This window comes from Lepidochelys kempii, chromosome 2, assembly GCF_965140285.1.
Source record: "Lepidochelys kempii isolate rLepKem1 chromosome 2, rLepKem1.hap1, whole genome shotgun sequence".
NCBI lineage: Eukaryota > Metazoa > Chordata > Testudines > Cheloniidae > Lepidochelys > Lepidochelys kempii.
This window is the reverse complement of record NC_136381.1, coordinates 71,386,160-71,409,206: the sequence shown is the minus strand read 5'-3', so window position 1 is coordinate 71,409,206 and position 23,047 is coordinate 71,386,160. Positions and strand designations below refer to the sequence as shown.

Sequence of the window (23,047 nt, the reverse complement as noted above, 5' to 3'; positions counted from 1 at the left end):
TCCTTTTAAAAATTCAAAAAGAAGAAACACACCTAGGTGTACAAAGTAGTACTAACAGCAAAAGGAAAACATTTACCTTCAGTCGCTGTGCCAGGCATTTGTGCATTTTTGTACATTTTTGAGTACTAAAGCTAAGCTTTCCCAAGGGCCTTTGAACACTATGTTTTTTTCCAGAGTATCAGAATTACAGAAATTCTGTGCCAAGTAACCTTGTACTGATCCACTATGGAAATTCACATTGTTCAATAACCCTGTACACATCTCAACGTCTTACCTGTGGTGGAAGCATTGTGGTTGGGTGATCTAAGTACAGGCATACTGCGCTACTATATTAAACACCTAAATATACAGTTGTAAACTCTCTTTTAAAGATACAGTTGCACCTTTTAGAAGTGTATTATTCTATTTTTTTTACGGCATCAATATTTAAACCACAATAGTTGGGGGATCAAGTGGGTTTAAAAAATGATAAAGAACTAACTTATATTGACAGGTTTCAGAGTAGCAGCCGTGTTAGTCTGTATCCGCAAAAAGAAAAGAAGTACTTGTGGCACCTTAGAGACTAACCAATTTATTTGAGCATAAGCTTTCATGAGCTGCAGTGAGCTGTAGCTCACAAAAGCTTATGCTCAAATAAATTGGTTAGTCTGTAAGGTGCCACAAGTACTCCTTTTTAACTTATATTGGTAATTAACCACAGGAACAACTGACCAAGGGACGTAGTGGATTTTCCAGCGCTTGAACTTTATAAAATAAGACTGCCAGTTTTTCTAAAAGGTATGCTACAGCTCAAACAGAAATTATAGGCTTGATGCAGAAATTACTCAGTGAAAGTCCGTGACTGTGTTATGTGGGAAGTCAAGCTACATGATCATAATGGTTCCTTCCGGCCTTAAAATTTGTGAACCTTTATCATCTCAGGCACCAGGTAAGGTATTCTGTACTAGTCCTTTTCTGCAGTACTCTATGTATCAATAAGCCTCTAATTTTAAATGTCTTCAATCTGACTAAAGTGACCACTTTTAAAAGTGAAGTGAGCTGTAGCTCACGAAAGCTCATGCTCAAATAAATTGGTTAGTCTCTAAGGTGCCACAAGTACTCCTTTTCTTTTTGCGAATACAGACTAACACGGCTGTTCCTCTGAAACCTGTCACTTTTAAAATCTGTCCTTCATCGCAAACTGTAGATTTGCTGAAAATCAGAAAAGGTATCTTGCTGGCTTAGTGAGTCAAATAGAAGGCAAAAGTTTAACTTGATTCTTGTGAATTAAATGTGAACATTATTGTTAAAATATATGCATCTGTTCTTTTTGATGCCATATATATCTGTATAACTATGTGAAATAAAACTAGGAGGATGGTCACTGGGGGCTTGATTCTATAAATACTTGTTCATCTAAGGATCTATCTACATTGCAATCAGCATTTGCAATGTAGACACACCATGAGGTTTTTTACTCATGTAGTCCCTGTGAACTAAAAGGAAATACTGATGTGAGTATAGCTACACAGTTGCGGAAGTGTTTTCAGGATCTGCATTTAGGGTTTATTTTCTCCTTCCTTCTTCCTGTTTTTTTTTTCTAGACAACCCTGTAGAAAAATAGACCTTTTTTAAAATGGAGTTTTATTTAAAATTGGATAGAGCCACATTAGTTTTTGGTCAAACCTGAAGTTGGATGATCTATGTGTAGCAAATAATTTTACTGGACCCTGTTTCTCTTTTCAAATGGTCTGGGAACAAATTTTGAGTTTTACTATTTTGCTGGTTATTTGAAATTCGATGCTGAACACTTCATGCAACCTATTTCTGCTTCTGGGCTGTTCGTGAATTTTGACTGTATCTTCCATGACTCACACGTTATTCACAGTATGTGGCTGGTAACTCAGGTCACATGTTGTTGCTTCTCTTTCCTTATTATGCAACTGAAACTTTATAAGCTTTAGTTAAACAGTATCTATGTGTGTATACAAATATCACTGTTCACATGTGGCTATGTGGGTTTGCATGCAGAACAGCCATTTTATTTTGTTTGTGTGAACTCAGGTCTGAGTTCGTGGAAAGCAAGTAAAAGCGCTGAATCAGTGACTGGTTTAGAAATTGGCACCATTTTCTCAAATCTTTGTTCTGTCACTCTTTCCACAGCTTTGTACAAACCAAACTAAAACCAAATGTTGTGGAGGTGAGTTCAGCAGGCCCCAAAGCTGAAATGTCAGCACCTCAGTAATGTCTATGCTCTGAGAACAGCTTTCACCTCTTGCCCACATAGCTGGCCTTTCCCTGCAGCCTTTACTCTGTCCCTAGAGAGCAGGCTTTCCTTGGCTAGAGTCAAACAACATATTTTTTACAATGCAGGACAGCACCTGAATGTCATCACTGGAAGCGTCATTGTTTTATTTTGGGAAGCTGACAAACTTTGTAGCTAAATCCTCAATTAAAACCTGGATTTGGCCACCTGTACTTGAAATGCAGGTAAGGCAGTGTAAACGTACCATCATCAGAACTTACTTTCCTCTATTTGGACTGAGGACGACTCTAAATATCGGCAGGGTGTACAGGCCCACAAACCCCCCACTACGTTCTATGGCAGGACCCCATTTACTGATGCAAAGAGAAAAGAGGGCTGGCAAACCTGACAAGAGCTACATCTACACTACAAGCAGGGGAATCACACCCCTAGCTTGCAGTGTAGCTGTAGCTAAAAAGCACCAACCATCCTTTTACTTCACTCCCATCTGTTGACAAAAGCGTCCATTAACTAGGTGATTGGCTGCCAATCCCTTTTCTGACTCCCATGGCCAGCTGTGCAGATTACTGAGGTCTGCTTAAGGCCCTGTACATCTGCCTATCTACTGGGGCCTGCAAAACCCTTTTTTGTCATTTCATGGTGAGAAATATGCAACACTGATTCATATGATTTGACGGCTGCCTCAGTGTCATTAAGCTGAGGGTATCTATCTAGTGCTGGAGGATGAAGACAGAAGATTTGCAGGCTTGGCTTGTTTTGGTTTTCAAATGTCTGAATACTTATCTTAACCTCTTTGATCTAGAAATCAGACTGGGTATTTTGTGAGATCAGATTCTTTGTAAGATTTTGGTTCTTCCTGGCTCCAGCTGGTTCAGAAATACCGTCAGAACAGCCTCTCTTTCAACGTTTGGAGTATCTGCTCTAGGTTCGGGCTAGTGTATGGATATGAAGAGGTGCAAAAACACGCAAACCAAAGAAATGAGAGTCCAACTTTTCGTAAAGGCTTTGGTTTCAATTTGTTTTCACGTTTGGGACAAGGGGTTGAACTGGCCTTTATTTTACAAAGATCAATTCTCTCCTCTATTCAATAGCTGCGTTTGTTTGGGAAACATGCCAATATGAGATGAACAGCAACCACTTTTTCCCCCCTGTTGTCATTACTTACTTAAGCTCCTGAGAGTTGGCAGCCATAAGGGATTTTAATGTCTTGTCGGCTAATGGGCACCCAGAAACACTAAGGAAAAGAGATGTGAAACATGTTTTCTTCCATACGCTAAAACAGAACTGATTTTTCTAGAAAAGCATTAATTATTATTAAGGAATAGAAACAGTCCCTCTCCCCCTCCCCCCAACACTTGCTGTTGGCAAACGAGAGCTAGACAATGCAGGGTAGTCAATCTTTAGATAGGAGCAGGTTACTTGCTCAGCGCTAGGTTCTGTCTCATCCCAAAGCAGATATGCCTGGGGCTGCTTAGAGTACAAAGAGCTTTCTCACTCTTTTGTGTTGCCAGCATAAAGAGCCGTAGTCCATATTGTTGGGGAAAGGCAAGGACTGCTTCCTCCCCACACGCAAAGGGAACAGCAGGACATGGGACCATTGTCCCAACCCAGAGAGGAAACAGGGGATACCCCACAAAAAGCATTTGCAAATTTGAGAACTTCAAAGCCACATGTACTAAAGTTTGTGAAAACCTACTTTTACATCTGTATTCATGCCAGTAGTGTTTGCACACTCATCCACTTAAAGACGCACAAACAGTACCACACGACTTATCTAACCAATCTCAGCTAAACCATACAGCTTGCATAACAAATGATCACAGTGAACTGTTTGGAATCAGCTAAAAAAATCTTGCGAGATATACCACAAGAAAAAACAAAGGCTGAGTTTGCTGGGTACATTAATTTGCTGAAAATTATTTGCCCAATAGTGTTGCATATAAAAATATTAGAAGCTGACTGTACATAAAGCAGCTCTACTTCCTGTTATGAGTTTCTGTCATTTCTCACCTGCGGTGTGATGCATAGTTTCCTGTTACATGACCACTGCCATCACATCCTGGAGTTGGGCAGCTGTGTATAGAAAGTGCAGTTAGAATTAAAAGTGTTTCCAAATTATGTAAATACAGATCACCCTTCACTGCTAAACAACCTACCACATACCAGCTTCACACCAACTACATTTGATATTATCTAAAATCATTGTTATCATCATGACAGTACCACTCTCGATTGAGGCATGTGAATTAGAACACAGTACAGTTGTGTAAAGTTTCATAACCCATGTGAATCAAAACAATGTTATGTATCTCTGGGCTGAAACCACCATATGTTTTCCATAGATTTTGCAGTTACCACAGATCATGGTGCAGTCTGGCTAGTTTCATTACTGCCAGCTATTTTTTATGACAATTCATAGATTTTAAGGTCAGAAAGTACCATTATGAACATCTAAGTCTGACTTCCTGCGTAACAATAGGCCACAGAACCTTTGTCAGCAATGCCTGCATCATGCCCATAACTTCTGGCTGAGCTAGAACATATCTTTTAGAAAGGCATTTGATCTTGATATAAAGACTTCTAGTAACATAATTAGGTGCCATTGTGACTTCCAGGACAGACATAACAGACCATTCATCCAATTACAGCCTGGAGTGATCAGGTTCAATTCCCTAGGATGCTTCTGGGCTAAATTCAGCAATAACAAAAAATGATGGTGTGTATGTAAATTGTGTAAACTGGCAAAATTGTGCCACGTCTCCACTAACATCCCATGGGCTTCTACCAGCCAGCTGACTTATTTCCTTAGCTCAAATTGCATAGGTTTGTGCTGCAATGTCACATCTTGAGTTCAATCCTTACTGTTGGCCCTAGTAAGGGGATAGTAAATTACAAGATTAGTGTAAAGCGACTATAAGTGGCAAAGCACTAAAAAATTGCTCCAAAGGAGTAAAATAAGTCTGACTTAGGCCATGTCTACGCTACAAAATGATGTCAACCTCACTTACATTGGCATACAGCCATCTTCTTTATTAAATTGCTTGTGTCAGCAGTGCACATCCTCACCACGAATGCTTGTATCTATTGCATTGTCTGTGTGGGGCATTATGGGATGGCTCCTGGAGGCCAGTAACAGTCAACGTAAGCAACACAGTGTCTACACTGACACTGCATCAACCTAATTACATCGACTGTGACTCTATGCAGCTTGGGGAGATGGTGTTACTACATCAGCATAGAGAGACACCTATGTCAGCAGGAGCCAAATTTATGTGAAGACACTTCCACAGTGCAGTTGACGCAAGGTAGCTTACGTTGACCTAACCGTGTGGTGTAGACCAGGCGTTACTCATTGAGGCCTGATTCTCATTCACACTTAAGTCCCTGTATACTGCTCTCACAGTGTAAAGCAGAATGGACAGGAGCAGGGATGAATTATGTGTACATATGTTTTAAGGCTCTTTATGGTGTTGGAGTGGTATAAAGGGTCCGTTATATACCTGAAAATCAGGCTTTGAGGGGCTTATTCATTGTTGCTCTCTGAAACCTTTATATTGATTCAATCAGGGTCTCAAACGAGCCAGATGTGCTCCGTCAGAGCTCTCCAGTGTAGAGGAGTCTCCAAAAGGCACAATCAGTGTAGCTGGCTCTATATCACCTCTTGCAGGATGGGTATGGCCAGGGTGTTTCTATGACCTGGCTATTCCCAGTTGCTGGAATGGCCCATTGGGGCTATTGGAAATCATCCTCTGTGTATAGATATAATTTTTTTTAAGGGCCTATGTCATTATAACAACTTCTGCATGATGGAGCCACTTGTACTGACTTGCTCAGTATGTTCTGGTCTCAGTGGGCAAACAGTAAATACTGTCTGCCTGCAATATTGCCTATGGATTCTTCATCCAATGTATTAAAAATGTTTCTTGTTTAATTGTCTGGACAGGCGCATTTTAGCTGTGTGTGCAATGTGTGCACTGCATATGTTTTAAAATTGGGTGCAATTCTTGTAAGTAATCTTACAATATGGTTAAGAAAGGACACCCAGTTATTACAAAAAGAAGGAAAATGTTTTTATCAACATCTGGAAATCAGCCCAAATCAGAAAGTAACAAACATCACAAAAGAAAATATATTAATGTTTTTAATAAATTCACAACCGTTTTTGTTGTTGTTTTAAAAGAGGCAGAATAAACTCAAGCCTGAGGCCATTTAGGTCATGAACTGCAATTGCAGATACAATATGGTGAGCAGCCAATATGCAGATTGCACTACCAGAGGTGAAAGATTCACTCAACAGAGTTTTCCCCTAGGAAACGTAATTTCCAGAGACAGAGATTGAGTCTCACTGACTCAGTGCCACTGAGTCTGCAAAGCAAATAGCAGGACAAGGGTTGATGTCATGGAGTTCAGCTGTGAATGAGTCTGCAGTGATGTGCTATGGACTATCATCAGTACGTGGTGCAGACTGCTTTTGTCTTGAGGCGCCTACCAGGGTTGGGAGGCAGAGGGGAAAACAGAAATGAAATATGTATACTGAATCCCAGGTGAATATTAAATTAGAGACAGAGCAGTCTATGGATGTCAAAAAATGTTTTAGATGTTGACAATGTTTTGATGTGAATCCAAAGATTTTTCAAGGAGCCTGGCCAGGATTTTAAGACATGATTAGTGGTCTTGGATGTCCAACAAGAGACAGTTGAAAAGGGCCTAATTTTCAGAAAGTGGGTAATCAGCTTTTTCTGGAAACAAGGCCCCTCTAGGGATTTTCAAGCTGGGCACCCAAAATCACTAGTCATTTCTGAAAATCTTGGCCTGTGCATGCAAACTGGCTACGGGCATTACACATGTAAACAGACTGGTGAATAACATGACCTCCATTCAATCGTTTTAAATAATCTGCCTGTTTGGAAGTTCTCAGATCTAATTCTTCTCAAACTGAGTTATTAAATAACTTTCTTAATCAGCACATACGCTGCTTTGTTCCCTGCCACTTGAGGCAAATCTGTATAAGCCACAGTTGGTTTTGGTTTTTATTGTTTTAAAAAGGTAGGTGCCAAGTGACTCTGCTGTGTTATTCTGTATTTTTCCACAACTGTGTTGCTTTATCAGATAACAAAATGGCCTAGTCTCTGTTAATGCTCAAAAGCTGCTTCATTCTCCTACTTTAAATCTATGTTTTTTAAAAGGAAATGAGACATATTATAGTTCAGATTGTGCAAGTAAGGGAACAGTCTCTTTACACTGTAAACACCTTGAACAAGGACTGTTTCTTCATCTATGTTCAGTACAGTGCAGAGCCTGCTGTTACTGCATAGCAAATACTGACAACAAGGACATGCAGAAAGGAAATGACTCTGAGACAGACCCCCACATTCATTTGTGGGTCCAGCTCTAGGACACAGGCCATTTTGCAAGGAGACCGTGGGCCTGATTCTCCACTCACACAAGTTTTACACTGGTGTAACTTCACGGCCTTCATTGGAGCTTCTACTGAGTTACACCAGTGCAAACGAGAAGAGAATCACGCTCTGCATATTGGGGATCTGAGTAAAGAAGACAGTTAATTATTATGTAATGTACAAGGCAGAGACTAGTTTTTTCTATTTTGAGCAATGGCCTTAAAACACTTTGTTCATTCATCAAGCACATTATGTTGTTCATCATCTGGAATACATGGAATGTACCTGGGGACAATGCTGCTCAACGGATTTTTTTTACAGTCAGTGCTACTTGTCTTACATTCAGCACCAGCATTTAACAAGTCTGAACTCCTGTTATGTATTGTAAAGGAACAGCTGAGTTTTCTTTTAAGAATGATCCTTTAATCTACAGCATCTTGAATTTATCCTCAGTCTGTATTATTCTCATACAAAGGAATTTCAGACTCTTGATTTAGTCCTTGAACTAAACTCATCTGAAGCTGTTTACCTTCCTACCTTCCTGCTTGAGAACTCTGGGATCATCTGGTAATATGCACACATAATGTAACATATGGATATGGATGCTGATTTTCCATTATCTTATAGAGGGGCAGCATGCATCTTAGAACTACACTCATGGTGACATCTACCTGCCATTCTGACATCGACATCATTGTGCAGTGTGTGTGGTAACCTCTGTCTTTAGCTATTAATCTTTTCTGAGTTTGCACATGATTCTCTGCAGATAGGCAGGACTAAGTCCTTAGTGAGTTGTTTGTCTTTATGGTCCGTATTTTTTATTGGCTCTGCTTCTTTTAAATCCTAGAGCTATGCCCTGGATTCCTACACAAAATCACTGCAGGGGATCTCCATGGAGGATGGATGGGGATAAAATCTATTTTCCAGAACAGTAAGAGGAGTCTCAAAACAGCCACTCTGCAACCATTACCTCAATCCACCTGTGTAGTAGTGGCTGCTGCCATTTTATTACCTCTGTGCACGAGAGGTGGGGTTAGACAGTAAATCTGTATAGTCATGAATCCTCCATCCAGGCTGACAGTCCTCTCCTGACTTGCATTAACTATAAACCTCACTGCTGCCCAGCCCAAGAGAGCCACAATGGAACACTCTTGTGTAGGAAGCAGTGGGTGCAGAATTCCCCTGTACTGCTCCTCCAAAGCAGCTGACTCACAGACGTTCTGCTGTGCTTAGTGTCTGTAGTCTCCACAGAGGAGGAGAAAGGAAAACATGACATTTTTGTGACTCACGTGATGAGTTCCTTCTTGAGATCTCTTGGATGGAGCTTGGGTTTTGGACTCGGTATGGAGACATCTCCTGGATACTTTTTTTCCTCCGGGTTTTCTGGGGAGCTCAATGGATCTTTCTGAAATATCAGATAAGAATGTCACAAAGGGTTTTCTCTCTTCCCTGTCTTTCTTATATTCATCCAATCTTTTGTTTGTGTGTATGTGGGGAGGGTGGGGGGGACGACACCTCTTGAAGAACATACAGGCAAAATTATCTAAGCTTTTAGCAGTGATGGAGATGTGGTAAAAGATTAATGCACCATATTTTGAGACATTGAGGGATAGATGTTTTACCATCTGCAATGATTTATTTGTAAAATAATTCGTAGAGGTCTGGAAGCCACACAGGTCTTGAAGCTGTATCCTAGTTTATATTTGGAAAATGATAATGCTAATGAAATAAAAATCCATAGAGAAAAGAAGGGGTAAAATACAGCCCTTGGCCAGAAAGTTATTGAATATTTTTAGTTACAGAACCTATAGTTTTGCAAGGGGGGATTACTCTGGTTTTCTTCTGCAAGTAAGTCACTGTGCTACTGTATGCTGTACAAATAAATATGATTTGTACCATAAACAAATAAATCATTAAGCTGCAGTCTAGGAGATGTAAATTCAAACTCCCTAAGAGTGTGGCATGAGGTGATTTTTTAATCTTATCCAAATACTAGATTTTATGAAAAAAATCACAAATTCTCTTTGCAATTTTCTTGCAGAACCATAGGAATGGGTCTTCAATTCTAACCCGGCCTGTTCATTTGTAGATAAAAATTTAAATGTTACCATCTGTTGTTTTGCTGTTTAATAGATATTATGGAGACATAGTAGTCACTCCATTGAAAAGACATTTTGGAAACCTGAAATACTGAATATTACAGTTTCACTTTTTGAAGACTTCTCCTTTTAGAATGTCATTGCTTCAAAATGGCTTGGTCTAGAAAGTTCAAGATTGTTTTGTCCTCACTGAGGACTAGTGGCTTTGAATTTTTTTGGAAGGTTAAGTGGTTCATTTTGGAAAGATTCATTATGAATATGTGAACCTTGAGAAGTCTCCAGAGTCCTTGGCAGAACTATAACGTCTGTAGGATTCCCTGCTGGGATTCATGACAGTTTATAAACTCCACTGGAGCAAGGAGACCCAGATAAGTAGGCTTTGCAGAAAAGGCTTAATAAGACCAGAGATTGCTGCCTATGGTTAGGACAAGAAACACTTTGGTCCTGCAAAGCTCCCAGACCTAGTACTGTAGGTGCTTCTGGCCTTGTACAGTTCAGAAGCTCTCCAGGACCAGGGCTGGGGAACTGTGGCGCTCAGAGGATCTCTAGGACTGGAGAGAACCACAGGGATAGGGATTCTGTTGAGCTGATAAGCACAGAGTGAAGAGAGCAGCAGAAACTGAATGTGAATGTGGACTGCAAATGGAGCTTCTGCAGGGGTGCTGGAGCAATTTGTATAATGGGGGTGCTGAGAGCCATTGAACCAAACTGTAAACCCTGTAATTAATGGAAACCACTTCAAACCAGGTGGTGCGGTTGCACCTCAGCACCTCTATTCCAGCACCTATGAGCTTCTGCCTAGTGGGGGTGTTGCTTCTGATAAAGCTACCATATGCTCGCCAGTTCTGGCAGCTCACCTATGCCAGTCTGTAGCTGGTTCCTGTACATCACTTCCTTCTGCTTTCAGGTGTTGGCTATCTATTGCCTACTATAACACATATAATCCTTGTCATATTGTTGATACATCAATTACTGCTAATTTTTGCAACTGCATCTGTGAGGTTAGATTGTTTGGGAATCATCTCATATGCTACTATAACTAACATAGACAGTACAAATATTTGCTTCATTTTTTTTCTACACATTTTTTTCATGGTAATTATTAATACTTTTAAATGCCCAAAATTCAACTTAAATTTTACGCTTTAGGGATTTTGTTTTTAAAGGAAAATTTCAGATAAAGACAACCTTAAATGATCCAAAAGGTATAATTATCTATTAATTCACTTTAATTTTAATTAACATAATATAAATATTTATTCATTTAAAACATTATTAAAAAGTAAATATAAAAACCTAAACCTGTGAAAGTAAGTACAATTTTGAGTTAATGTTAAAAAGCAGCATTTGAAAATCAGGAAATTTAAAAAATGTTGTTCAAAAGCCTAAATATCAGAGTTTTGCCATCGATTTCAAAGGGGTCAGAATTTCTCTCATCAACTTGATCTCTGCCCTTTACTCTGACCACCCTTCCGTATGTACTTTTCAAGTGCTAACTGTTGAGCCCTATTATCAGAGAGGAACCTCAGCACTATAACTGCCTATGAAGAGCAAATCCATCATTAATCAGAAACTAGAGACTGGTACCTCCCTGCACCCTGCAGCATGGGCCAGAGACCACAAAAAACCTCACAAGCAGGCTTAATGTCCCCATTTACCTACTCCAGATTCTTTTGATATCCTCTATGTGAGTCAGCCACTAGAGGGCTGCCTTTTATGTGTGTTTTATGTTGCCCTCTAGTGACTGACTCACATAGAGGATAAGGGACCTGTTAATGCTTCCATCAAAGGGATTTGTTTGTGTGTGTGTATGTGAGAGAGATTGAGAGATCGAGAGATACACCCAGGTGTCTCTTGTGTGCAGCACATACATTCATTAGATAGGGTTGCTTGCAAGTTACAGAGGGCCCCACTGAGCTACTTGGGACCCTAAGCAATTGCTTAGTCCACTTATGCCTAGTGCTGGCTCTGGTTTGAATGTTTTGACTTTCATACATTTGGGTTTTTTAAATGTTAACTGTGAATTCCCTGCATTGCAATAATCTAATAATACTCTTTTATATTAGGAGGTACTTTCTTACAATCTTAATTCCACTGTAAATAAACTTTTTGTCTGAGATTCTTTGCAAAAGACAGACGTTTTAAAGGGAAGCACATAGCATGAAAAAGGTGCTAATTAAGATTAAGGGGATAATAAAGAATCTGTCTTTTTCCTGTTGGTATTCTCTAGTATATTTCTGAAGGACAGAGACAAACATTTAAACCAATAATTTCCCTAATAGTTTGGGGGATATTATTATTTTTCAAGCAGCATGAAATCCTGGGGGCTGGGGAAGTTAAAAATCACAGTAGTAACTAGAAGGGAGGCAAAGGGGCCATGCAGAAAGACACTGAAGTTCCTTGCATGCCAGGGGAGGCTGGAGGAGGCAAACTGGGCTATGTTCATGGCCAGCTGGTCCCTGACCATGCAGATCCACTGGCAATAAACACATGTATGAGCTGTCCATTGGCCCTTGAGTAGCTAGTCCTTCTCATGCCCTTCATTACCAGCTGCAAGCTACTACTGCAAGTTGAGGCAGAGAATTCTTTCCTTGGCTTCACAAACGTAGGGCTGAGCATGTAGACCAGGTACCTGGGCTGTGCATTACTCTAGTAGATTTCATATTTACTGTGTGACATAAATGCTTTATAGAATGGGTCAAAGAAACTCCCCCCTCCCACATCTACTCTTTTTTTCACTTATGGTAAAAGAGAATGGGTGGATACTTATCTCAGCTAATTAAGCGCAAAGTACAATTTCCAGACAGCGGAGTTCGGATGAAATGTTAGAATTCTAAAGCATATTAGATTTAAAAAAATCAGAACCAGGGGTACATTTTCTACAAAGAGTGTGTGTGTGTGTATTCACGCGCGGGCACAAAAGAAAGCAAGCGAGCAATGAAATTCCATTAATGTGCAGATGGAAGTTTATATTGATTTCAGCAAAGACCAGAACATAATGGTAACATGAATAACAGATAATAGCATCTGGCACTTTTAAACATTTTTAAGCCCTGAAATCTTTGGAGAACTGACAGTTGAACTAAACTGACAGCTCTGGTTATTTCGCGGTGCTTTCCTTTTTAGAGAGATGTTGAGCTTTTTCCAAATTCAGAATTTTTTTTTTTTTAGGGGGCATCTGGACAGGCTATTTCACTAAGTGAGAGAGAGACAATATTTTCTGGAAATTACCACCAAAATTAAGCAACTGTTGTGCATATGAACCAGATAACAATGAATTAGAAATAGATATTATCATTCATTTGCCTTGCATGGGGATAACTGCCAGGCTTCTACTTGCAAAACAGAGCCATTGGTCCTGAGACTGCTGGACATGTTAATGTTCTCTGGGAGCAGAACTGGTCAGAGCAGAGGTCTTGGGCCAGATTCCTGATTAGGGACAAATTGCAGACAATTGCAGGGGTGCAAAGATGGCTTTATGCTCAACTTTGTGGCCTCCTCAGTGATGTCACTGATGCTGATGATGCTGTGCCTGGGGCCAGTACCCACACCACAATTGGCCAAAACTGTAGTACGGGAACAGCGTGGCATAGGGGTGTTCTACCCGTGCCCTCTTTCCTCTAGCCATAATCCCTTTTCTACGCTACACTGGCAGCAGGGAGGAAGAGTGGCATGAGAGCTCTTTGCCAGGTCTGCAATACCAGTGGATTCCCTGGCAGCAGGATAATTTTCTCAAGGCTGGATATACCTGCTGGCAGTGCAGCACAAAGGGGCCATACTGCAGGGAAGAATCTGGTCCTCTTACTCACTACATAATTTAAGCCACTCTCCAGCCACTGTCTGTCTTTTCTCAATAAAAATTGTTATTCCAGATGCTTAACCCTGGGTTACAGATCAGCATCAGCACAGTGGGGATCACAGCACTTAGCTCTCCAGGACACGAAACCTACCATATGACCACCAAACACCTGGCAGCCTGTCTTGTGGAGTCTCGTCATGGCAACTGCCTGTACCCATCCTGAGAGTTTTCTATTCATGTGACTGATACCCTTTTCCTTCCAGGCATTTTGAAATACTAGAGGTGAATCTCCATCCTCAGCTCTTGGTGGAGCTATCCTGGTTAAATATGTTACTTTATTAAAGTTCACCAATCATGATAATTCAGAAAAAAAACCCACTTCTATAATAGCTACAATGCTAAAGTGCTACTATTCTACTTCATACAAATACAAATGGGATGGCCATATATTTGACCCTGAACTAAAACTCCAGATCTGAACTATGGGGAACTTTGGGGCTGGAACAGAACTCTGCAACTCAGGCCCATCTCTGTCCATTACCAAGATTCCATTTAGTTAGCTGCCTATGCATATTCTTCACCATGATAACAAATCCAACCAAACCTTCTCTGCACCCTATTCTGGCAGTGAAGTTCAAGAGAAACATGCAGCCAAAAAAAAGAAATAAGAAAACCAAAGGACACTATGCTGCCAACAGTCAATAAAAAAAATACATGAAAGGGGCAAAACAAAGACACATAAAGCAAGAAAATTATCAGCACTGGACACGACAGTTACCATATGACCACCTAACACCTGGCAGCCTGTCTTGTGGAGTCTCATCATGGCAGCTGCCTATACCCATCGTGAGAGTTAGTTTTGGGTGATTTATTTAGGTGAGGCTGTTTATTTCCATTGATATTCCCTAATTCCAGCGATATATTGGGGAATGGGCATTTCTGGAATTTTAATTTCAGACTGCTATCTGGATCTTTGGACCCTGCAAGACTTGCAATAGGCTGATGTGAGCAATGCACACCTGAAATGTGTCAGAGAAACACATTTAACACTTTGTCCCAGTGAAAAATTATTGTAGGATTTCATGCCTGTATTTACACATACCCAAACATAGAGATGTCTGGAATGCACAAAATAATAAAGTTGCTTGGAAGAATTATATTGCACTTCAAAATTATAAGGTTACTTTGACATTTTAAAAAAGACCAAAAATATACTACAGTTAGGTCATGACCCTCCAGCCACTGGAGAGTAGGGATACATTTTCAAAAATGGGTTCTAATTTTGGATGCCTTAGGTTACGCAGGTTGAGAGCCTTTCCAGTTAAAATGAACAGCTGCTTTACAAGTGCCCAACAGTTCTAAAAGTAAGGCCTTAGGGCCAAGATTTTCAAAAGTGACTAATGATTTTATGTGCTCTATTTGAGACATTAAAATTGGCCTGATCTTCACAAACTGCTGAGCACCCACATTCTGCAAATCAGTCTTCGTTAAGATGTATCAAATTGGGTACTCCAAATCAGTCATCACGTTTGAATATTGAGTCCATGATGTCTCACACTGGGCACTGAAGCACCCAAGATTAGAGGTCACTTTTGAAACAGAGGGGTTTAGTGTCAGTTCTTCAACTGCTCTAACTGAAAAGCTGAAAAGATACCTCTTTCTCTTCCTCTTTCCTGCCAGGTGTCTTGCTATAGTTGATTGGTGTATCCCAGCCCTCCTGTTCACAGAGAGCCTGGTAGAAGGCCGCATTTACCAGAAAGCTGCTTGTTTTGAAGGGAGAAGAGGAAGGAGTAGGAAGTGCTGCGTTGGAAGAAGTTAGAGGCATAGCCTTGTCCTGGTTTCGGTTCTTTTTCATGCTCAAATCCAGAGTGCCATTTTCATCCACTTCTATTTCAGCTCCCTGACATATAACAGGAAATAGAGAAATGTTTAGACAATGCACAGTTTGAGGCTGCAACATAGCCATGTGGTGCTTTTAACGGATAATTGTAAATGCACTCTTTTATTTAAATTTATCTGAGTCTAAAACCAGCTTTTAGATTTACATCAGTTAATGTTTAATTCTTAGGCAGACTTAAGTGTAACCTCAGTAATGCTCTCCAGGCTCCTGAGCTTAAACACAGTAAGTAGCATTTAAATAAGATGCTTCTAAAATGTAAACTATACATGCTAAATCTGAGTTTATTTAAAAAAAGTTTAGCTTTAAATCTTCTTGATCTTTTTACTCTTAGAGAGAACTATGACCCCCATTCACAGTTAAAAGCATTAATTCCACTTAGTTCATCAACAGCATTATTATTACATTTCCACCCTCTCCTCCCTCATGCCCCGGAAATATTACAACATCTGTAACATGGGGGGTGGAAATGTGCTAAAACAGATGAAGAATTTTTCCCTGGTGTTTCATACATCACTGAAAATAACATATTGCCTTCATCAGAATTTGACTTGGAAAGCACCTTTAAAAATATTTAGTACAAAACAAGTGCCAGATTGTGCCATTAAAGCACAGACCTGCAATGGGAGCAGGGTAGAGCCACACCAGCATAGGGAGAGCTCCAGGAGGCACCATGTACGATTCCTCTCGGAGATCTCCATGCAGCATACACTGTCCTCTTCAATGGGCTAGTTCTGTTGGCTGGTACATGTGCTTATGCTATGGTAGGCTTCATCCTTGCCCCTCCCTCTCTCCTTGTGTCATCTTGAGCCCTGGTAGCAGTGGCTGCTACTGCCTCTCTTATGAACACAGGGAAGGGAAAGCTCCTTGCTCCCTCCCCTTCTCCTTCCACAAGCTGACCATAAAAGCGGAATATAAGACAGAATTCTTGGTCTGGCAATTGTATCCTTAAAGTGGGATGCAGTAGCAGGGGCTACGAATATACATCCCATATACTATATAATTTGGGCAGGGCTGCCCTCGGTTTTGTCAGTATTTGAAGTAACAATCCAGCTCTCCCCCTGCCTGTTGGGTTTCCTCACCTCTGAAAACACACCACCCACACACCTGGCCTGTCTACAACCTCATTTAAGAAATTGCAAACCATCTTCCTGTCACTTGTTTGTGGGGTTTCCACTGTCTTGGGGGATCCCCATAGTCTCTGCATGGACAGAAAAGCCATGAGGTGGCGCCAAAGAGCAGGTCTCAAATCAAGAAGCAACATTATATGTGTGTGTGGATGGGGGTCAATTAGAAGAGTCACCTTCTGCCACAGCTCACAGTTATTAGTCATATGGGACCATGGAAGGAGAATCTGGTTTCAGGCTGTGAGTATGTATGGCTTTCTGGCTTCTGGAAGAGCAGAGATCTGTGTAGTCTTATTGCTTAGATTGTCCAGTCTTAACAGGCTAACACTGGCTTTAGGGTTATGGGCTAACATCAGAGTAAAGATGACTTATCACGCAGTAAGTACAAAGATGTCTGCAGTTAACACTATATGTTCTCATTGTTATTGTTTTATTATTTGTATTGCAGAAGGGCCCAGAAGCCCCAGTTAGGGCTTGGGGCCCAAATGTGCTAGGTACTGTATAACCATAGTATAACCATAGTAAGAGACAGTGACTTCCTCAAAGAGCTTACAATCCAATACAATGGAATGGGGAGTTCTGCTTCAGTGTTGATGGTATGATAGGCCACCCTGGCTGGACTCAGATGGGGCACAGGCACCCTCCAGGCCAGGTAGCCATGTACTAAACCTTCAGTGGCACCATTTTCAAAGATAAAATGAAATCGCAATGCCCATTTAACCATAGAGTGACTTCCACATTGTGATCCACTTCAAATCATGGTACCAGCAGCAGTAATGTCATTTTACTGAAGGAGGCCAAATAGCTGGTAAGATAATTAGCAGCTTCCTGTTCTTTATAAGCCTTTAAAGACCATCCAAAAATTCAGTGTTAGTGTTGCCCATCCATACTTTTTTCAGCAAAGGAAAGCAGTTTCTTCAAGCGAATTTGTTGGCAGGCTGCGAATGCAGATGGTAGCCAGTGATCCAGGCCTACATTTTCAAAAGTCATGGGCGATTTGGGGTGGGTCAATTTTTGGGTGCCCAGCTTGAGACACCTTAAAGGGAACCAATCTTCAGAACTTTTGAAAATCAGGCTTTTGTAAGGTGCGTCAAGTTGGGCACCTGAGACCAAAACATACGAAGTCACTAGGCATCACTGGAAATGAAGAACTTAATAATCAACTCTTGCTATGGGGGCCTCACTTCATTGATCAGCCAAAAGCCTAAGAGAGAAGCACTAGCTTAGTTCCAAGGACTACTAGGCTAGCTGTTTGTGCACAATTTAGAAACTCAAAGGCACCTCTTGCATTTGTTTCTCTTGCAGGACAAAGTTCAAATTTTCAATCACTCAGCTTAAAGAGAGCTATGCATTATTATATTTATAGGAAGTAAATACACTTCTAATATGTTCATACTAAGATGCTTTGGTTATATCTTTCTGCCCCTTTTTAGTAAATAGTTTAATCTCCTGTGATAGTTTTAAGCCCTGAATTTGACAGTACAGCTTATCCTGGATAATAACTTAGTAACCACAACATCTTATGCCATCTGTATAATATCAAATACATTTTTATACCAGCATTAATAAACCTTAGTTACAAAAATCCAAGATATTAACTATATCACTGCCAAGTACATTCTCCAGGATCTGACAATATAGCTTTGCCATGATTGCCCAGCGTTTTTTGGCTTCACAGTTGATATGTAACTATAGCAATGAAACAGAGCTACAGTAATCAAGTTTAATGACCAATGTAAAGTAAAATGCTAAATATTGTAGTTGGTGACATTTTTCATAATAAAAAAACTTGAGTTAAGTCTGCACAACCAACATTCACATAAAATTCCAGACCTCTGTGACAGATGGCTTAGGAGGAGAAGCCATGTGACTGGGCTGCAGTACTTTTATAGAGCAAAAAACCATAAATAGTGCAGATTCTCTGTCACTGACAAAATATCAACTACTCTGAAGGCGACAACAACAAAAAATTGAACAAAAAGAGTCATAGTCCTCCCAAATTAAATTGCAGATTGCAAAATGTCAGGAAATATATATCATCACTGGAAATAGGGCATCATTCGCTGCACCAATGAGGTTTGATTGATGGGGAGAACATTTACTGATGTGGCTAGTAAGAGATTTTCCAGTGCTTTTCCAAAATTCACACAGAAGTTGGGTTGTGCAACACGCACCAAATTCCAACCAGAAGAAGCATGGATTATATGCTTTTGTGAAGCAGTGTACAGATGGGGTTTAAGCGAGCTCACAGATGCACAAACAATTAAATATAGTAATGGAAAAATATTCCCTTTTGCTCATAGTCGGATGGATCACAAATTTACAGCATGGCTTTTTATTCTGAACATTCTGCTGCATTCATTGCAAACTCCAAATGGTGAGGAAAAAAAGATGGTCACAGCGACTGTTCCAATTTTCTTTTCTATTCTCATCCTACCTTCCTCTGAATATCTCTCTTTTACTTATTTTCCCAGTATTATTTTAAAGGGGAATTAACAAGACAAAAATGTCAGAAGTTTTTGTTAGACTACAGCTATGAAATAAAAATAGAAGGAACATATATTTGACTTGTAATATTTGGTTCCCCTTCTAAGAGCAGTTTTGACTTCAGTAAAGACCCAATTTAGGGCCTATTGAAATTAATGAGGGCCAGAGCAGGCCTGTTTGGTTTCACACCATGACACCTTTCAGATAAGTCAACCATAGCAATGTAAAATGTACAAGTTCTTAGCTTAAAAACTGAAGTATATAAACTACAGAAGTATAAAATATGACTGGCCAATGAAGGCTCATGTGCCTGATTCTTCCCTATATTAAATCAGTAAAGGGCCTGAGTCTGATCTCATTTATGCTGATGTAAACCAGGAAAAAATTCTATGAAGACAATAACCAGTGCAAAAGCAATGTGAGAACAGAACCATGCGAATGGCATTCAAGCTACTCCTGATTTACTCCAATGTCAATGAGAGTGTAATCACCCACACAGGTCTGAAAAGTAGCTGGAAAAAGGAGTTTAGAATGAAAAATGAGAGAAAAATGACTAAAACATATTTCCCTTCTAGGACCTGTACAGTGAAACAGATACAGCAGAAGTGCCACGCTAATATAAATACCACAAAAATTGTACACAAAAATTACTAGCCACTTCACAGCAAAGATTTAATAGCTCAAATTAATAGCTGAGCTTTGTCATGAGGTCTCACAATATGACTTCTTTATTTTATAAAATATACTACAGAACATTTCCTAGTACACTAAGAAGTATTGACATTAACTATTAAAACTGAACTACATTAATCTACTAAATGAACAAGGTATGGCCCACGTGTAATGGATTTCTCCTTTGCTTTTGTGTTTGTTGGCTCATTTGGTAACTCAGAATATTTAATATTCTGCAATGTTTCTGAAGTAACAATTCCAAGTTAAACCTTTACCCTACAGTTTGTTCAGCGTGGTGAATCATTGTGTCCACATGATTCTCATTGCAGAACTGGTGTCTTAGGGAGATTCTACTGTAACATGTAGGGCTTTCTATCTGTTCTTTGATTGTCCAGAGAAAGAAAAACACCTGCTATTTTGTGTTCCCACTGTGCAATAGATGCACTTGAAAAGCTCAGTCTGGTTATTACTATTCTAAAATAGTCTTCATTTTCAATATAAGAAATATCTCTGGAATCAGTAATATCTATATAACCCCAATGAATTCTTTAAGTGCGCACACTATATTACTCTTTGAATGGACGTGAGTCCTAATATGCCTCCATTCAAGGCATTATGCTGGGGGGAAAGGGTTGCTAACAATTATTTAAAAAAAATAAGCACTTGAGTCCTGATTCTACAAAGACTTACACCCATGCTTAACTTTAAGCATGCAAGTTCTTCCATAGAAGTATTCTGGAATACTCAGATGCTGAAAGTTAAGCATGGGTGTAAGTGTTTGCAAGATCAGGATCTTATGCTACCCTTGACACAGTTTGACACACACACAAAAAGACACAGTCCCTGCCCCGAGCAACTTGCAAACTAAAGAAAGAAAGAGAAGAACACTGCAATGATACAATATCTGCAGTACTGTAATAATGCAACAGCTAGAGCTATTCAGTGTGTTGTTTTTTTCCTTCAGAAGGTCATGCTAGCCATTGGTCTTATTCTGCAAGCAGATTGTTCTGTATTTAGATTTTAAGATGTTTGGGGTAGGGGCCTGTCTGGTAAGCATGCCGCCAAACAACTCCATTACCTCCATAACTGATGCAGTCATCATCATCATCAAGATCCAAGAATAGCCAGATGATATAGTTTGTGTTTTCGGGTTTTGTTAAAAAACAACAACGGTATTGGAACTTCAAACATTTCAAGCAAGTGTCATTCTTTGTTTTCTTTCAAGGCACTGTGTGCATATGCCATTTTGTCTAAACAGGTGGGAAAAACACCAAAACATTCAACAGAATGCTTGGCAAGCAGCAGTGATGAGGATAAAGATAGACTATACTGCATGCTTCTACCTCTGTGAGTGGCAACAGCGGTGACGGTGGTAAAACACAGAACATTTCTGACAGGATCTGCTCCATGCACTTGCATTGTGCTAGAGAATATGGGCCTGACCCAGCTTCCAGTGACCCAACTTCTGTTTGCTTCAGTGGGAGTTGGATTGGGCCCTATGTGCAGACAATTATGCTGCGAGACTGTGATGCAGTGCCTGATTCTTTCAATTGGGTTGTGGCCCGTATCTGTATCATTTCTATATTTCAGGGGCCCAGTACAGCACAATCCCAGGTGGTTGTATCTAGAAACCAGCTCCAGTCAGGAGGATATCACAGTAACAGTACCTATTTTTTTAAAAAAACAAACATTTTAAAGGTTTCCAGGATGGCCACTATATTTTGTATGCAATTGGTTGCAAATTAATTGAGGGAACTTGGAATCCAAATTAATTTGGATTGAAAGTAAACCCAGTCCATCTTGAGATATTTTGTATAGTTATATATGGTCGATCCACACTGTACATCAGTTGTCACTGTACCACTTTTCTGGCCAAGAGCACTGCTAAAAGTTTAATGTGATTTTTTTTCCCATTCCTTTATTTAGCTCAGGCTACTCACCTTCCTTTCCCCCTGAAACTTAGAAATGCAGGGAGTTTTTCCAACATAGCTGAAGATATTCCAGATTCACCAAAAAATTGAAACTTGCTATTTTTTTAAAAACAAATGTAATTTTCCCACTTAAGTATTGGATAGTTTTCAGTGAAAAATGACCCATTTTCAAGGGAAAATGCTTACTAAGAAATGAACCAAGTTTTAGAAACCAAGTCGCAAAGTTTGGCTGACAGGAAATAACCAGAAACAGCACTGGAAAATTACTTTTGTAAAAATAAACTGTTCAGGTATATTTACAGATATGCACTTTCAGCTACTCTTTGAGAAGAAATCCTGCCGCTGCCTCTGCAGACACAGAGTAACCTGAATGCAACAGAATCAGTGCAGCTCCATCCACCCATATCACTCACATCAGCATGGTAACCCATTGTGCAATGGTGGGACAATACCAGAAGGCCAGGCAGGAGGTAAACACCCTTGCAAGTCATGGAGCTTTGATCTGCAGTGGCGCTGTCTGCACTGTTTTATTTATTATTTTTTGGCAAAGGGACAGGGTGAAGGAGCAGGGCCCAGGGATCTGGAACTACACAGTCCCAAATTAAGCGCCGCCCACAAAAATTTTCAGGTGTGGCACTTATGTGTATTGCTGAGAAGAAATAAAGGAAATAATTAACAGTTGTGTCAAATGAATCTATTGCTGTTATTGCATTATTTGTGCACAAATGCAATATACAGTAGATAGAATCCTTAGGCTCTTTTAGATAATTTGAAAAATATGTAAGATGTGCAAATAGTTAAATGTTCCCATAGCAAATGTCTGTCACAAAAATTCAGGAACATTTAAAAATAGTTCTAGGTATTTTTTAAAAATCACTTGAGTTGCAGCATATTAAAATAAAGATTGTTCCCCTTATTGGAGATACAGTTTCCTAGAGAATCTATTTCCATATTTTCCTCTAAGAGCTCAATTTGCTAAAAGTAATAAATCGCTAAAACCATATTAAAAAGGGCTTTGTGTGGTTTTGGCCACTGGCTCAGTTTGCAGCTTACTTGCCTCTGTTCTGGCAAGAAGCTAATTCTGATTCTTCTATCACATGTTTTGTAGCACTGGGCTGTCACTGTGTCCTATTGAAAGTCTGGCAAAAGTGGAGGCAGGCAGATGACAAGGTATGCAGATGATTTTCTTTTAGGCTGCTAGTCCTGGGGCTGAGAAAGGAATAAACTGTGTGCCCAAAGTGTCTCTGAGTGTTGTACTATTATGCTCAATTCCACTCAAACCTACCATGATTTGGCAAACATGAAGCAGGTGTAGAATAGAAAATCTTTGGGTTTTGCATGGTCCCTTTATTGCTCTTTGCTGGCAAGAAAGGTCTGTTACTGAGTTCAGC

At 39.9% G+C, this 23,047-nt stretch overlaps 1 protein-coding gene across 10 annotated transcripts in view; it reads right to left on the bottom strand.

Annotated features, from left to right (window-relative positions):
- ST18 (ST18 C2H2C-type zinc finger transcription factor) overlaps positions 1–23,047 on the bottom strand; it is a 120,075-nt gene that overhangs the window by 14,247 nt on the left and 82,781 nt on the right. For all 10 annotated transcript variants that reach the window (XR_012157219.2, XM_073331199.2, XM_073331197.2 and 7 more), the window contains 4 exons: positions 15,197–15,442; positions 8,934–9,049; positions 4,256–4,318; positions 3,411–3,479 (listed from right to left, as the gene is read on the bottom strand). Coding sequence is in view for 9 of the 10 variants with exons in the window: in XM_073331199.2 (XP_073187300.1) it covers positions 3,411–3,479; positions 4,256–4,318; positions 8,934–9,049; positions 15,197–15,442 (494 nt within the window). In the remaining variant the exon portion in view is untranslated. The remainder of the gene's footprint in view (positions 1–3,410; positions 3,480–4,255; positions 4,319–8,933; positions 9,050–15,196; positions 15,443–23,047) is intronic.